At 36.6% G+C, this 18,024-nt stretch overlaps 1 protein-coding gene across 1 annotated transcript in view; it reads right to left on the bottom strand.

The window, feature by feature from the left end:
• Positions 1 to 2,292: 2,292 nt before the first annotated feature.
• LOC128213857 (ATP-dependent RNA helicase DDX4-like) overlaps positions 2,293 to 18,024 on the bottom strand; it is a 50,067-nt gene continuing 34,335 nt past the window's right edge. The window contains exons 10-16 of the mRNA XM_052919925.1: positions 10,826 to 11,127; positions 8,079 to 8,363; positions 6,549 to 6,858; positions 6,239 to 6,338; positions 5,271 to 5,541; positions 4,862 to 4,981; positions 2,293 to 4,317 (exon numbers count right to left, since the gene is read on the bottom strand). Coding sequence (XP_052775885.1) covers positions 4,195 to 4,317; positions 4,862 to 4,981; positions 5,271 to 5,541; positions 6,239 to 6,338; positions 6,549 to 6,858; positions 8,079 to 8,363; positions 10,826 to 11,127 — 1,511 coding nt within the window. The 3' untranslated portion in view covers positions 2,293 to 4,194. The remainder of the gene's footprint in view (positions 4,318 to 4,861; positions 4,982 to 5,270; positions 5,542 to 6,238; positions 6,339 to 6,548; positions 6,859 to 8,078; positions 8,364 to 10,825; positions 11,128 to 18,024) is intronic.

Below are 18,024 nucleotides of genomic sequence, written 5' to 3'. Positions count from 1 at the left end.
ACTGTATTTCTACCATATTAGACTACAGTAGACCACAGTAAATCTTTTAGCATTCACCAATTTTTTAATATTTTTGCGCTTTCTGCTATTATATACATGTTCAGTCTTGTTATCAGTAATTGATATTTTCCATAGATTTAGTGAGTAGTAAAGGTTTATCAGTCAAAATTCATGTTTGGTATACAGGTGTATGTATTGATTTTGAATAAGACTTAATTTGTTTAAAGTTTTAAAATAAAAAAGGTTTTAAATTTGATATAAAATTTCTGAGCTTATTCTTGTGCGTATTGTGGTCCAGAACTTACCTATACATATATACCGGTACTATACAGTCAGAAAGGTACATAGTTAGGATTGCCATGTTTGACTTCATTTGAAGAACTAATAATAACTGGGACCAATAACACACCCAGATAATAATAGTTACATCGATACTTTTCAGGACAAAATTGCGTTCCAAGTTTACAGACTCCAGCCAGAGTCATGGGCCGTGATTACAAACAGTTTAAAGTTAGGAGTTCAGACTCAAGTAGCAAAACTGCAAATCTTAGTACTGATGTTATTTGGATTTTACTAATTAATATTTTACAATGACAGTACTTTTCCGAGTCTGTTTCTAGACTTGGACTCGAGACTTTTCATATCATGACCCAAGTCTTCGATAGCTATAACTAGAAATGCTGCAATGCAACACCAAGCTTTTAATTTGGGCAAATTTTAGCCAATTAATTGATTCTTGTACAAGTGAGGAAAATATTGCAGCCTTTACCTTTATCAGAGGCTTACCGGTAACTGCATATTACTCGTTTAGTATCTTATGTATAATTTCCATTAATTCTAACAGGCATTGTCAGGCGGAAACCATTTTTCTATTTTGAGTAATAGTGACCTTGACTGCACCCCCTTCAAAAGCAACCCAAAGCTAGCTCTTCACCCAAGCTACCTACATACCAACTTACTACTATCCACCAATGCTAGCTGAAGTTATTTGGCTTAAACCAATTTGTGACGCCTGCCCATATACATGATAGAAAAATGTTTTTTGTGCACTGCACATCTTCTCACCATAAGTTTTGTCAATCACATCAGTTGTTTTGAAATTAAGACAGAACTTAAAGATGTGCATGATAGAATATGACTCTTTTGCACTCACTTCCTCTCTAGCCATCCATCTATATATAGAGGTGGTGCGAGTCCCATTTCATTCCTTAAATGCAGTCTTACTATTTATGGAATTAATCTGCTGTTTTAACTGCTGCATGTGAGCTGTATTTTAACAAACCTTGCAATAATTTTCTTCAGGACCCAAGTGGTTACGCAAATTTCAGTGCAATAAATAATAAAATGTAGAATCATTTTGAATCCATCAAATTCTAAATATTAAGCGTATACTGAATCTTCAAGAAGTAAAAAACTATTTTGTTGCTGGTCATCGATCATTTGACCTCAAAAGCAAAAGCGGATCCATCTACAGCAACTCCTAGACAAGTCTCTGTAAAAGTACTCCGACCAGAAACCCTTCAATTTTGGGACCCTCAACCTACTACAATCTACTCCTCAAGGCCAGCCTTGTACAATCACGACAACTATTATGGGCCTACTTGGACACTTTGGTTAAGAAAAGTTTTTTTGGATTTTTTGCTTTTGAACGGAACAGGACAGGTCACAACCAACAGATTGCTTTTTTGAAAACAGCTTGTCTGCCCAGTTTTGTGGTCGTAACAACAGATTATAAATGGACATAAAATTTGTACTTTTAGAACTGGACACAAACCAACAGAGGTCACTGACCAACCTGCATACCAAGTATAAAGGTCCATGCCTTTTTAGTTATTGACCAGAAACAAAGTGCGACGTATGGACTGGTGACCCAACATTGTTTCCACCTCCAGGTCACTGTGACCAAAACCTCAAAATCAATAGGCGTCATTCACTTATGATCAACAAGTTCATGGGTCTTTTCTTGAGCAGATACCCTTTTTCGACAAGGTCACTTCGATCTTGGACTAAACTCTGACAGACGGACAGGGCAAAACAATGTTTCTCCTGGAAGGAATTAAAGATTGCTATGTCACTGTGACCTTGACCTTTTCATTTTTAACTCCCTAGAATCATAGTTATCATGACCAACTTCTTGTAAAAATTTCACTGGTTATTTGATATTAAATGATTAGAAGCCATTTTGCTGCTTACTCCTCTTGACCTCAAAATCATGGTTGGCATATTGTATAATTTAGGGAACCCCTGATCATGAGTTATCGGGGAAGGGATAAGACAAAACAAACACCAGCAAATCATCAAAATACCTGTTTGGGTATCATAAGTGTAAAACAATCCACAAAATAAAAACGTATTCATATATAAAACAACAGAAAACAATAGGAGATGGCAGTTTTCAGTACTCCAGTCTGTTTTACCATTTTGTGACGAGATTTAAATATAAAATTTGTTAAAAAAAATCATAAACAAACTAAGTGCAAAGTAAAAAAAACATCACAAGAAATGATAAAACAAACACAAGTACTATCCCTGGATAATCTTTGGCACAATCCTGAACAGCTTTTGGTGGTCCATTATCACAGATATAGATGAGGATGAAAGACTAGTGGTAAAACTGATCACAGATGCTTAACCCTACCATGCTAACACAACATACATCTATCTAGCTAGAGGTGGACATCCATTGCCCATTATGTCTCAAACAAAACAAAAATCAGCAAAGCTAATTTAAGAATCGATCATCTTGAGATATTCAATTCCTTTAGTTTTACCAATTTTTCCTACACTTGTCAACATGGATAGCTAAACCCTGCACGTCAGCTCAACCACTACTGGAATATTCTCTTCCATAATTTATGCCACATTTGACCCGTTCCATGGACGTTTTGGCAACAAAAAAACTGCATAAAAAACGGCCAGGTATTTTGCCCTTGAAATCTGGTGTTCCACAAAGAGAAGTGTCATAAATCCCAAATTGTTTTTTTCACAAGCCAGGAAAGAAAAATGTGTTTATCAACATAAATCCTGCTTCATCATTACCATACTTATGTTATGAAGAACCTTTGATTCCAACTGCTAAACACATCAGATTTACATGTACAATTACTGAAGTAATACTGCTAGAATGGATGAGATCAATTTTGACTAATAATCAAATATCAGTGATTATTTTTTGTATGAAATGATGAGAAGAAAACACAACAAAATTACCCATTGGTCCCTTTTGGCAAGCTTCAACTAACAACAAACCTATAATTTTGAGTATTTATCTTTTTACTTTTAGTACCCGTTTCCCAATTTCCAGAAACTTAATGTTCCAGAAGTATATTTCCAATGCTACACAGTATGCCGTCCTCCCCACCCTGACAGATATGCATAAACATTTGGACAGCCTTGAACCTACATCAAATCCTATTCGTGTGATTTCAATAGCCCAGTATTTACTGATTACTGCTGTAGGATTTGTGTCCAAGACCATCTTGGCTACCAACACCTAAGTTTTCATTTACATTTTTGTTGAAGTCTCTTTCTTCCTTGGTATTACACTCTGATCATTTTAATTGTTTCACTGCTCACTGCAAGTTGCCCTTTTACACTACTTAATCTGAAGAATGAAACACAAGTCCAACATTTCCTGTAGCTCTCTGAAAGAAGCCATAACCTCTGGGGTTTTTGTAAGTTCTGTCTTTTGCATTGATCTCATTAACAAAATGCACTTCACTTGTTCTTGAAGGGGAACACACTTGGCACTCAAACAAATATTTTTATTATGCTTAGCAACATTTTTGTTCACACAATTCACTGTTCAGGCACAGATTAATCATCACTTTTTTAGAGCTTTATGGCAACAGTTTACACGCAAATGATCCTTGGGTGTCCTTGCAGTAGTTTCATTAACATAATTAGCACTATCTATTCAAAAGATTGCAAACATAAACGGGTGGTCAAAAGTGACCAGTTAACAATAACAACATCAAAACAAGAACATATTTACAGATCTAAGGGCTTCAATCCCTAGTATGGCGCTAGTCATCAACAAATTTCATCTCAAGTAACCCTATCCAACAAGCTATCTTCTCATTCTCACCAACTAAGGGCTCCTTTAACAAAAAATGTTCATACAGTCACAATGCGCCTCTGGAAGGTTTGCTTAGACATCTGTGAACCTCCATTGTATCCTGGGAAATTCTTGCATTAATCCCAGCTTTCCTCTTCTTCTGCACCACCAAAGGCAGAGCTACCACCGCCGCCCATTCCTGTGTTAAATCCACCCCCGAAACTGCCTCCAGTTGACTGTGCTTCACCTTCGTGGCGGGTCTGCAACAAAGAATAGATAATTAAATATTCTAAACACTGTTTTATCCTTTAGTTCTACTTTTTTGGGGGTGTTAAGCCCGAAGGTTGTTATAAAAATACAAAGATACCCTTGTTTGTTTTCTTAACAAACATGGCAGATATTGGGTCGAATGTACAGAACTTTGTAGAAGTAAACAACATAGTTAATTTTATTGTTATTAACTGAAATCTTAACTACTCTGGAAGATTCATGGATACACTTGTGAATTGTAGTACTTTATACAAAATATTAAACAACTATTTTAGCAGTGGTGGTTTCATTTTGGTGGTTTCATTTAAATGTGTGCACATTGTGATATAGTTCCCATTTAAAGGTCAACAATGATACCGTTAACAACATTGTTCATTGAAACAAAGTTCTGAGCAATTGACCTATTATTTCACACATGCAAAAAGTTCAACACAATTCTAAATGCTTATATCGCAACAGTACACTTTATTTAGGAACATCAGTTAATGGTTAGTTAAGTCAATAATTAAAACAAGGCAAGAAATTTGAACCTACCCTTGGGACATCCCTACGGATGTCTTTGCCTCCAAACTTGCCACCCATAGGTACGTAGCCGGCCGTACTGATGGCGCCCTTAGCATAGTTCTCCAGCCATTCTGGCACCACCTGACCAGCCTTGAGATGGAAAACAATAATTTCACCAATTATCACTACATTGATAAATTTAAGCATCTAAATTTTGACTGTTCAATGTGGTTGCAAGCATCATGGTAAATCTACAATATCTTCATTCAAAATTACGATTAACTAGAGAAATCAGATTTTAGTAAAACTAGAAAAAAATGTATATATTTATTATTTTAACTTACAAAATACTAATAATGATTAAATTTTAGCTTTATTTATAAAAGAACTCGTCAACTATTTTAACTTTCTGTTACATGAAAACAATAACACAATTTACCTGTGCAAATATTTTGACCAAAGCCTTGGCCATACCAGAGTCTGACTCGTTGTTGTAGAATGACGTGGCTGAACCAAGGTTACCACAGCGCCCAGTTCTACCAATCCTATGGACGTATTCTTCTATTGCAGATGGCAGGTCATAGTTGATGACTTGTTTCACCATTGGAATATCAAGTCCCCGAGCTGCTACTGACGTGGCAATGAGGATTGAGCACTTTCCTGTCTTAAAGTCAAGCAGTGCTTCCTCTCGCTCCATTTGCAATCGGTCTCTATAGAATATAGACAAGCATATGCATTTAGCAGGAACAGCATGCATGAACATGAACCCTATTCCCAAATGTGAAAATAATCAGAAAGGTCCCAGCCCCATTCCCAAATTGGTGAGAAAGAGTTAGGAGTTAATCCTCAACTGCTAGATAAACCTTAAGTCCCTATGATATAAATAATACTAGTATTCTGCATAATTGGATGTGTCACGCTTTTGGAGCGCCTATCATAGTCCAATCAATTAATGTGGAAAGAGCCAATTTAAAATATAAAATCTGCCACAAATCGAGATATTGAGGTAAATTAGCACAGTATCAAATTTGGCAGAGATATAAAGCCTGAAACATTGTCATCCAGTTTCTTCATGACTGGATAATAAATAATGTTTTTACTATTTTATTTACATAAATGGCATAAAGCTGAAGCTACTGCTGCAATTTACCTCTCGATCGCACTTGACGGAGACCTTGTGTTTACTTAAACTGTCAACAAGTTTTTTATAATTTGAAAATGAAATCTTCAGTTACTATTTACATAAGCTTTGGACACTTCAAAGGCCAATAGTAATACCTATATCGCCTTTCTAGACATCTACATAAAATTATGAAACATCTATTCCAAGTCATTTACAAGGCATTTTTATAAAACTTTTTCCCAACCCAGACATAAACATGTCAACCTTGAATAAAAAGACCATACCCGTGTATACTGGTTGTGGGGAAGCCAGTCTGGGACAGATACGAAGCCAGGAAGTCGGCGTTTCTCTTCTGCTCAACAAACACAAGCACTTTGTCCTTTCCTGAAATAGATTATTTGTAGACCACTTTACCTGTAACTTAACACATCATCCAATACTGGAACTGCAACAAGGTCATTTCATGTGTTTTTATTTATACAACTATGAGTCATTGACTAATAGTCAACTTCACACATTATTCTGTCACATTCTTTCCATTAAATTGTTACAGAACAACCATAATCCTTAGATGGTAGTTAACAACAAACATACCAGCATCAGTGAGAATCTCTACCAATTTTTCTCTCTTCCCTAATCTGTCCACTTCATACACATGTTGAGAGACATCTGTGTTTGCCCCACCGACATTTCCAATTGTCAAGAACAGGTAATCGTTCAGGTATTCGGCTGCTAGTCGCTGGATTTCTTGTGGGAATGTTGCACTGAACATAAGGGTCTGCCTCTGGGTCTTGTCTGGCGTTCGGAACTCCTCGATGATACGTCTTATGTCGGGCCCAAAGCCCATGTCCAACATGCGGTCAGCCTCATCCAAAATGAGGTACTTCAGCTTCTCAAGGCTAACCTTTGAGGGTATAAGACAATTTTTCCTAATATAGAGAACTCGAGAACAATTGGGGAACACAGATGATCATATTAAGAGTTGTTCTCCTCATCCATTACAATAAACAAGAGCTGTCACAGAGACAGCGCGCTCGACTATTCCGCCGCTTTTCGGTGTATGGATTGAAAAGATTTGGCGAAACATGCATGGATCACTGTAAAATTAGATTTAAATGCAAAACATGATGTGCTGAGAAATTTATATAAATTTAATTTGAAAATATTTGTGGTACGCAGACTTTAACGTAAATTCTTAGTCCTAAAAGGGGCATAATTTTGTCAAAATGTGTGATAGAGGTACCTCCTCCTGTGTACAGGCTGGGGGCATGATGGCGAACAAGCGTGCTAAGTTTCAAAGCCAGATGTCAATGGACTTTGAAAATATTTGAGGTGGTACGCAAACTTTAACGTAAATTCTAAGTCGAAAAAGGGGACATAATTTTGTTAAAATGCTTGATAAATATACCTCCTCCTGAGTACAGGTTGGGGTCATGATGGTGAACAAGTGTGCAAAGTTTCAAAGCCATACGTCAATGGACTTTAAAAATATTTGAGATGGACGCAAACTTTAACATAAATTCTAAGTCGAAAAAGGGGCATAATTTTGTTAAAATGCTTGATAAAGTTACCTCCTCCTGTGTACAGGTTGGGGGCATGATGGTGAACAAGTGTGCAAAGTTTCAAAGCCATATGTCAATGAAAATATTTGAGGTGGTACAAACTCTTACAAAAACTTGGAACATAAGTGGTTACGCCGACGCTCGGGTGACTAGGATAGCTCTCCTTATTCTTCGAATAGTCGAGCTAAAAATCGATCGAAACGGTTAACATTGGTAATTATAGGTAGTAATTTGTCATTTATTTAATAAATCAATGCTAGATAAAGCATTAAAAAAAAGTTTGTTTCCAGTTTCTCGACCATTTCATATTTTGGCCCACACCATATACCTTTTTATTGCCTCCAGATGTTTGTATCATTTGTTTGAAAGTTGAAGACAATTTGTTGTTTGCTGTCAACAGTACCAGTGATGCTTATACTGGCTGTATTGATGTTCTCAAGCATACAATTTATAGTTTTTTGGTAATACCAAAAATTTCAAGAAATAGTTTCATTCTCCGATAATTTAAACCAATTCCAACAAAGAAACCAATTAATCATCGTTATTAAATGAAATTACATACCTTCCCCTTGCTGAATACATCTAGAAGCCTGCCAGGTGTGCCCACCAGGATGTGACAGCCCTGTTGAACCTGTCGGAGCTGGTGGCCCACAGATGTTCCTCCGTACAGGACTACTGGGCGCAGCATTGTGCCATGTGCAAACTTGCGGGCGTCCATGTAGATCTGAACAGCCAACTCACGGGTCGGAGCAACCACGAGCGCCTGGGGTTCTTGAACGGCAGAGAACTGGCTTCCCTCAAGTCCATTCTTCATCATACCAGTGAGCGTTGGCAACAAGAAAGCAGCCTGCAACATGTAAGATAGTGTTTGATAATCGGACAATTTTCATGATGGCAGAAACCTATTTCACAACTGTAAACAATGAATCGGAAATAATTCAATTTCCACATTAAATACTGCATTTTGAAAAGAACATTTATGTTTTGTCATGTATATTTCAATATTGGCCTCAAGCATTGAATATATTCAACAAGAATTGTCATAAGTTGTGCATGCTGAAATTATGATTCGCTTCCAAAAGAATTGCAACAAAATGAAATCTTAGTTTATTTTGCCAACGTTCTCCAGTTTTTTTTCTGTGTTTTTCATAGCCGATACACGGTTGTGTTCCCAATGCCAATAATACAAGTCTTTCCATAATGTGGAATAAAAATCCCCAATCAGAAACAGTGATTTTATTGTTTAATTTTACTGCTGAATATCAGCTGTTTCCCCTTCCAAAAAATGTCCATTTTTAACCAAAAAAATCATTCATATTTCACCCACTAACTGAATTTTTCTCTACATTTTCATTCAAGGGTATTTTGATTCTAGACCTTCATTTACAGATCAGTTAACTTTCAAGTGCCAACACTCATATCTGGACAAAATCTGGTTCAGGACATCGCAAAACAGGTTACAGACTAATATAGATGTCTTTTATATTGTTTTTCAGTAAAATAAATTGTTCAAGATCAAAAGCAATAAATGCCAATTCGATCATCACTACTATAGATCACAACTAATTCTCTAAATCGTGGTAGAAAACATATCGGAGGAGCGCTTCAGCTATTTTCTGCACTTAAATGAGTTCCTTTCAAATGTTATAACTATCATACACAGACTGTACAATTCAACAAACACAATTTTTCGCTACCAGAATAAACATGCTACAACATGCCACCCATGCACTGATCTCCCTTGACAAATAGAGATCTTGGCTACCATGTTAGAAAACGTCTGGATTTCAGCTTTACAAGTTTCAGGGGTTTTCATGTCTTTTTGCAATATTGTAATTAAGTTGAAGTTTCATCAACTTTGATTCCCAAGTTCAAAAAAATAAATAATGAAAAACAAGAGCTGTCACAGTATGTGACGAATGCCCCCTAATATGACATTGACCTACGAACAAGGTCAGTACATGAAAAGTTGATCTTGCCTTTACGTGTCAAATACATATGGCAAGTTATTTTAAATTGCCTCTGAACATAAAAAAATACCATCCATACTTGACAACCTACACTGTTATGTCCTTATATTCAGAATTCCCTTGTGAATAAACACTTAATGTATCTTTCACCTTAGAGGTAGGGACATGGGTCTTACACATGACACGTCGTCTTCGTATGTGGAACACATGTAGCAAGTGATTTTAAAATCTGTCCATACAAGGGAAAGTAACAGCCCCTGACACGACAACCTATACTCTATGTCCTTATATGCAGCACTCCTTTGTGAATAAACACTAAGTGTGACCTTGACCTTTGAGGTAGGGACACGGGTCTTGCACACGACACGTCGCCTTGGTATGTGGAACACATGTGGCAAGTTATTTTAAAATCTGTCCATACAAGGGAAAGATACAGCCTGGACACGACAACCTATACTTTATGTCCTTATATGCAGCACTCCATTGTGAATAAACACTATGTGTGACCTTGACCTTTGAGGCAGGGACACGGGTTTTGCACACGACACGTCGTCTTGGTATGTGGAACACATGTGGCAAGTTATTTTAAAATCTGTCCATACAAGAGAAAGTTACAGCCCGGACACGACAACCTATACTCTATGTCCTTATATGCAGCACTCCATTGTGAATAAACACCAAGTGTGACCTTGACCTTTGAGGAAGGGACACGGGTCTTGCAGGCGACATGTCGTCTTGGTATGTGGAAAACATGTGGCAAGTTATTTCAAAATCTGTCCATACAAGGGAAAGTTACAGCCCGGACACGACAACCTATACTCTATGTCCTTATATGCAGCACTCCATTGTGAATTAAAACTAAGTGTGACCTTGACCTTTGAGGTAGGGACACGGGTCTTGCACGCGACACGTCGTCTTGGTATGTGGTACACATGTGGCAAGTTATTTTAAAATCTGTCCATACAAGAGAAAGTTACAGCCCGGACACGACAACCTATACTTTATGTCCTTATATGCAGCACTCCATTGTGAATAAACACTAAGTGTGACCTTGACCTTTGAGGTAGGGACAAGTCTTGCACGCGACACGTCATCTTGGTAAGTGGAACGCATGTGGCAAGTTATTTTAAAATCTGTCCATACAAGGGAAAGTTACAGAGCCGGCCGGACGGATGGACGGACGGTGCGATTTTAATATGCCCACCTTCGGGGGCATAAAAAACCCGACTCTGAATGCAACTTGATTTTGATCATCAAGTGATCTGCAGGACAGCAGTGATTACTGTAAGGCAAAGAGAAGTTGCCGCTGTATGGATTTCTCTACTTTTCTACAACTTACCGTTTTGCCTGAGCCAGTCTGGGCACAGGCCATCAAATCTCGGCCTGCCATAATAATGGGGATGGCATGTTTCTGTACAGGTGTTGGTTTCGAATACTTTGCTTTCTTCACATTTTCTAAGAATGCATTGTAGAGACCGGCTTCATCGAAGCTCCCAATACACGGAGGAGCATCTCTGCCGGTCACTTCTACAGGAATCTTATCAAAGTTATCAAAGTTGATCCCAGCCATTATGGATTTGAATATTTCCTCCTCATCCTCTGGGGGTGTTGGGGGAACGTATGGGGGAGGTCGCTCAGGGTCTGCAAGGCAATTATGCAGGGGTTAATAGTAGTGATCCTCTAGATTTATGTTCTCTATTATTAGCCGAGTGTTATATAGATACAAATCTATTATGTGCGTTTTTAAATGGAAGCTCTCAATTTGTCATGGATTGAACTACTGGTCAATAGTATGACCGGTTTCCTCTCGCACTATGACATCATTGGAATTTCCATATTTAATTATTAGACAGCATATCAAAAGATTAAAACAATGTTTTTAACAATTTGTTAATTTTTTTTTTAGATAAATAATCAAACAGTAAGTGATTTATTTTTTGTTAAGATAAACTTTTGATCGGGTAATAAAACAATTTTTCATGGTTATTTAATCAACAATCATACTGTTACCCAAATAACCATGAAATAACTATACTTCACCAGAATACACAAGGATACTCTGTACTAATACAAGAGCCGTCGTAAGACGGCGCGCTCGACTACATCACTTCGACTTAGAATACAATAACGTTGTAATAATACCAAGTTTGGTCTCTTTATGTCAAACCTAACTAAAATTATTCGATACATAAGGTGACTTTGATGCTGCCCTCCCACCAGCCCGCCCAAACAATGATGTAAGTCATTTTAATAACTTGATTTCCCATTATGAAAATGTGGTTAAGAATATACAAATATGCCTTTCAAAGGAAATAAAAAAAAATATATAAGGACCATAATTTGTATTTAGGCTTAAAACAGAGTTATGTTTCTTGTTGTAAGATGGTCGTAAATTTGAATTTTATTAAGTGCATTTACTGAACGGTATAGAAGTTTTTATTATTAAAATCCCAAATTGTCCTTAACTTTTACTTGCCTAAAACTTTAACCTAAGTCAATCAGGGGCCATAACTTGTATTAAGGATATGGAGTTATGTAACCTCATTGGGTGATGGTCCTGAACAATTGTGTGAAGTATTACCAGGTAAGTCAATTGAATGAAGGGTATAGAAGTTATCAAACAATATCCCAACCTGCCCTAAAACTTTAACCTAAGTTCCATCTATAGTCAATCAGGGGCCATCATTTGTATAAAAGATAATATGGAGTTATCTAACCTCATTATGTGATGGCTCTGAACATCTGTGTGAAGTATTAAGTCAATTGAATGAATGGGATTGGGAGTTTTAAGTGAAAATCCCAACTTGCCCTAAAACTTTAACCTGCCCTAAAACTTTAACCTATGTCAATCAGGGGCCATAACTTGTATTTAGGATAATATGAGTTTTGTTACCTCATTGTGTGATGGTCCTGAACAGCTGTGTGAAGTATTAAGTCAATTGAACAAAGGATATAGAAGTTATTAATAAATATTCCAACTTGCCCTAAAACTTTAACCTAAGTTCCATAGTCAATAAGGGGCCATAATCTGTGTAAAGAATAATATGGAGTTATCTAACATCATCATGTGATGGCCCTGAACAACTGCGTGAAGTATTAACCCTTTCCCTCATGTCAAATCAGCCATATTACCCTGCCACTGCATGGCTTATCAGAACATTGATAACCAGTAGCCAATAGATAATAAGCCCCTATAAGTACCCCTACTGCATAGGAGATTATTGGAGAATATTGAAAAATTGCCCCCTATGCATTTCTAACTTATTTTTCTAGTATTTGTTTTGGTTTAATCAATTATAGTTCAATATAAAGTTTGTTGGTAAATGAATTTCCAACCCAGTGGTATAATTTTTATTCTGTTGTCTAAATTATTTGGTTGAATATTTATAGAGAAACACAACTCCTGTGAAAAATTGAAGATGTTTCAATTGATTTCATATTATACTATATTTCCATTGACACCTATGCATAACAACGTTAATATTTTGCAGTATTTCTTTTGATTAAAATAATGTTAGAAATTCAAATAATGAATATAGTATTTGTAGTGTATTAAATTTGGAATCTAGTGATCATAGTTTAATCTAAAAAGGTTTTGACAATACTGTAAACAAATATTCAAATCACAGAAATCATGCATTGTTAAACAAGAGGCACATCAGTGCCTGTGCTCCACTGGCCAAAAGGTTCAAGCAAAGACCACCTTACGAACATTTTCGTCAAGTTTCATAGAAATACAATCATCAATTTTTGAGGAGAAGTTATTTAAAAAATTTTTTTACTTAATGTTGTGCAGTGGACCGAAATGATTTGGGCAATTTGAGTAAAGGAGCACCAAACAAACATTTCTGTCAAGTTTTATCGAAAAAAGGTCATCGGTTTCGACGACAAGTCGTATAAAGTTTTTTTTTATTTTTTAGCTCTGGCAGCCATGGTGTGCAGTGGACTGGAACCATTTAACAAATTTTGGTTAATGACCACCCAAGGAACATTTCTGTCAAGTTTCATCATATCTGATCATCGGTTTCTGAGGAGAAGTGGTGTAAAGGTTTTTCCTATTTTTAGCTCTGGCTGCCATGTTGTGCAGCGGAACGGAACCATTTGGGCCATTTTGTCAAAGATTTTGTTGAGATGACCCTTGTTATTAAGTCTCATAAAGATTATGTCACTTAAACGAAAATTAATGTTCAGTCTATATATACTTTCCTATGTATAAATGTAAGGTTTTTAAATTGATCTTTTTGTGAGAACTTTATGCTTAGGCCAAATAAAAAAAATGTCTTGTTTCTGGTCACCCGACCGACCCTACTTTTTACCCCCCGACCGTTTTTTTTTTATAGCGTAAAGACCGTTTTTTATAATTAGCGTAAAGTGAGCCGGGATTCCCGGTCCCGGCGCCGAAGAGTAAACCGCGCTATCCGACAGTAATATTATATTCGTGACGTGTTTTTTATACGGCCGTGTCGAAGATGGCTGGCCCTGCGCAGACGACGTCTGTTACGCATTTGATAGCCATAAAAATAGACAAATGTTCGCACTTCGACGGTTGTAGTGTCATTAAAGTTGCCCATTCGCAAACAACAATAAAAAGTCTTTTCATCGATTTACATGGCGAGCGAGAAAATGTCCGACTTGAAGCTAAATGTTCGGTAAGTTGTATGGCTGTTTAGATATCGTAAAAGGGCCATCGTAAAACAAATAATGCCTCGACCGAGAATGACAGTTTTGGCACCGACATTTTCGTAATTCAAAAGACTACAGTACACTCCACGCGGAACTACCACTTTCCTCGGTGACTCGGAGGCGTTTTTAATTTATCGCGGATTTCCGCCGAGTACGCAACCTTTTTCCTCGCTAAATTTCGCCGAGTTGCACCGAGTTAATCGTTTTCTATGAGGGGTTTTATTGCCGGTAGCGCCGGTGATCGTATCGATTTATTGACCTAATCGCGGAAATCCGCGTTTTGTGCATAGCTACTACAGTACATTGCTTCTGTTAAAACAGTATTAAATAATGAGACATTTAATTTTTCAAAGTACAGTAAGTTTCTTTTTAAAAACAATTATTGTAAATTTTCATCAGCATCGTCAAACAACTGTTGTTTTTCACATTATGTAATTAAAAGATATACCATAGCGTGCGTTTGTGTTTGTTATTGTCATCTTTCTCTTACTATATTAAGGTGTTGAGAACTTAATTAGATTGGAGTAATGAAGGTGTTGAGAACTTTGTAAGTGTGAATATTTTTCGGTCATTATTTCTTAATTTGCATTTTACCACTTATTAACACTTATTAATGTATCCGTAGTTATCAATGGTTCTAAACTTATTTATTACGCATATAAGTGTAAATCCTTCATCAAGTTAATTAAAATCCCATTAAACACCATTTTATACATGCATTGAAATGAATAACACATTCTATCGGCTTCAGATCAAACAGTCTCACTGTGTGACGTCACATAACTCACAGTTTTACCCACGAGGATCTCATGGAGAGCATGTATATTGTTATGCAGGATTAATGTTTCTGAGTGGTGTTTTCGAATGTAACTTAAGTTTTGCATTTTCAACTTTAATTCATCACATTAATTAGTTACCTATATCATTGAATGTGTTGACTTTTATTGAGGATTCAATAAGTATAACTGTACATAATTGCTTCTTACAGTCTATAAGTGTGGTAAAGTTTTATTATTGGCAGATGTTTTACAAAAATGTCATGTCTTTGTTTTCTTAATCCCTTGATTGCCCTTGTTGTTTATTTAATCCTACAATAAATATTTCACACTTCCTCTTTCTACATGCAATACATCGTTTAGGATGGGTATTTACTAATTAACTTGTCAACAGTGGTGTATACGGTTAGGTAAGGTTGAAACTTGGTAAGTGTGAAAGTTACGATTGATGTCCTTTGGATGTCCGAAAATTAGGTACGCGAAATAAATTATTTTTATAAATAATTACGGGTGTAGCAAAAAATATCAAATAAATTGAACAAAATTAGATACAGTGGGAGATTCTTATCGGTTTTCCTCCGAGTTTCGCGGTGTTTTTACCTCCGAGTAAAGCGGCGATTGTAATTATACGGTCCACTGATCAGCCTCGGTGGGTGAATGAGTAAAAACGCCGAGGAAAGACGATTATGATCAATTGGATGTCGTGTCTGCGATGACCATAATCCGCCGAGGACAACAGAAAGTGGTAGTTCCGCGTGGAGTGTACTGTATCTATACACATATACAAGGTTTATTTGAATCGGACGAATTGAGGCAAAATAATGCCGACGAAGCGTGAATCATTATGCTGAGTGAATGGATTTAAATACTTCGTCTCTCTCAAATACCGAACGTCATATTAAAACGTTTCATTTTTGGACCTTCGTTTTTAATGTTTTAAAAGATTAAAATTAATTTTCTGTATGAAGAACCATTGACATTACACTAAGTTAGATTTTGTCTCTGTGATGTTTAAATACCCAGTATTACGGTTTCTTCCATCCATGTTTATATTTGTTTTCTGACAAAGAATGACAATTGTTTCTTGAGATTATTTCAAATTCTAGTCTTGGACTTGTTGCTTCTTGTCATGTAATAGTGCTGTTGTTGTTCTGTTAAACTAATAAATACATAAATATGGTTATAAACTTGTGTCCAGTTTCCTTTAAGCCATATTTGATGGTGTTGTATTGGCAGACAATATTTCATCATTTTTCAAACGCTATACTATTTCATTCCAAAGGTTTGAATAAAAAAAAAAAAAAAAAAAAAAAAAAAAAACACCTACCTACCGACCCTGTTTTTTTTGAGGCATGTGACCAGAAACAAGACATTTTTTTTTTTTGGCCTTATATGTTTACTCATAAATTATTATTGTTTAAAAATTATTTAAAGATGCTATACGTGAAAAATTAAGACATTATTTTTTTTTCTATTAAAGGGAGGTAATTCAGTAGTAAAATGTAATCAAAGCTATTAAAGCATGGCATTTCTTTTCTAACCATGTTGATATTATTACAGTCTATTCAAGCAAGATGCCTTTTGTTTTTACATAGTACCCATAGGTTCTGAAAAACAAGGAGCACTATTCCCAACAGAAGGATGTCACTCCCTATCACTGCATGAGCATCATAATAAAGAAATGTTTACTCAAACTGCAAGCTGCTCAATTGAAATAGGTATTTACCTCAAGCATACAGTTTTATAATGTGGCAAAATAGTCGGACTACTAGATTGTCATTCGGACTAGTAAAATATGCCATTATGCTAGTCCAACTGGCTAGTAGGTTAAAATGTTTTTCGTGAAGACTGCGGACGAGAAGTCCTTAAAGGTTTTTCTATTTTTAACTCTCGCAGCCATGTTGTGCAGCGGACCGGAACCATTTGGGCAATTTTGGTTAAAGGGCATCCCGATGAACATTTATGTAAAGTTTCATCAAAATCTGATAATCGATTTCTGAGAAGATGTAGTTTAACGTTTTTTTCTATTCTTAGCTCTGGTGCCCATGTTGTGCAGCAGACCAGAACTGTTTGGGCTATTTTGGTTAAGGACTACCCAAGTAACATTTCTGTCAAGTTTCATTGCAATACGATCATCGGTTTCTGAGGAGAAGTCGTTTAAAGGTTTTTCTATTTTTACCTCTGGGGGCCATCTTGTGCAGTGGACCGAAACCATTGAAGCAAATTTGATAAAGGACCATCCAAGGAACATTTCTTTTAAGTTTCATCAAAATCTGATCATCGGTTTCTGAGAAGATGTTCTTTAAAGGTTTTTCTATTTTTTTGCCCTGGCAGCCATGTTGTGCAGCGGACCGGAACCATTGGAGCAATTTTGGTTAAGGACCACCCAAGGAACAATTCTGTCAAGTTTCATCAAAATCTGCCTATCCGTTTCAGAGGAGATGTCGTTTAAAGATTTTGCTATTTTTAGCTGTGGCGGCCATATTGTGCAATGGACCAGAACCATTTGAGCAATTTTAATAAAGGACCACCCAAGGAACATTACTGTCAAGTTTCATCAAAATCTGCCGAACCGTTTCAGAGGAGATGTCGTTTAAAGATTTTGCTATTTTTAGCTCTGGCGGCCATATTGTGCAATGGACCGGAACCATTTGAGCAATTTTGGTAAAGGACCACCAAAGGAACATTCCTGTGAAGTTTTGTCAAAATCCGCTTATCAGTTTCAGAGGAGATGTCGTTTAAAGTAAAAGTTTACGCACGCACGCACGCATGCACGCACGCACGCACGCACTCACGACGGACAATCTGTGACGACATAAGCTCCATGGCCTTCGGCCAGTGGAGCTAAAAACAAACACAATTTAATTGGGCAAACAACAAATGTTATTTCAGATTCATTGTTCTCATAAATAAAATTGGCATGTCCGTTGTTTTGAAATGAATTGAATAAAATAATTGTAAATATCAAAATAAAAGGCTGGGTCTGCTACTGGCACAGTTTTAAAAACTTTGGGAACGTACTAGATATTGCCCTCAACAAGCCGAACAATTGAATTTTTAATAGTCAGAATGGCTATTT

The sequence above is a fragment of the Mya arenaria genome, chromosome 13 (assembly GCF_026914265.1).
Source record: "Mya arenaria isolate MELC-2E11 chromosome 13, ASM2691426v1".
Taxonomy (NCBI): domain Eukaryota; kingdom Metazoa; phylum Mollusca; class Bivalvia; order Myida; family Myidae; genus Mya; species Mya arenaria.
Note: the sequence above shows the minus strand (reverse complement) of the source record. Positions and strands in the feature narration are given on the sequence as shown.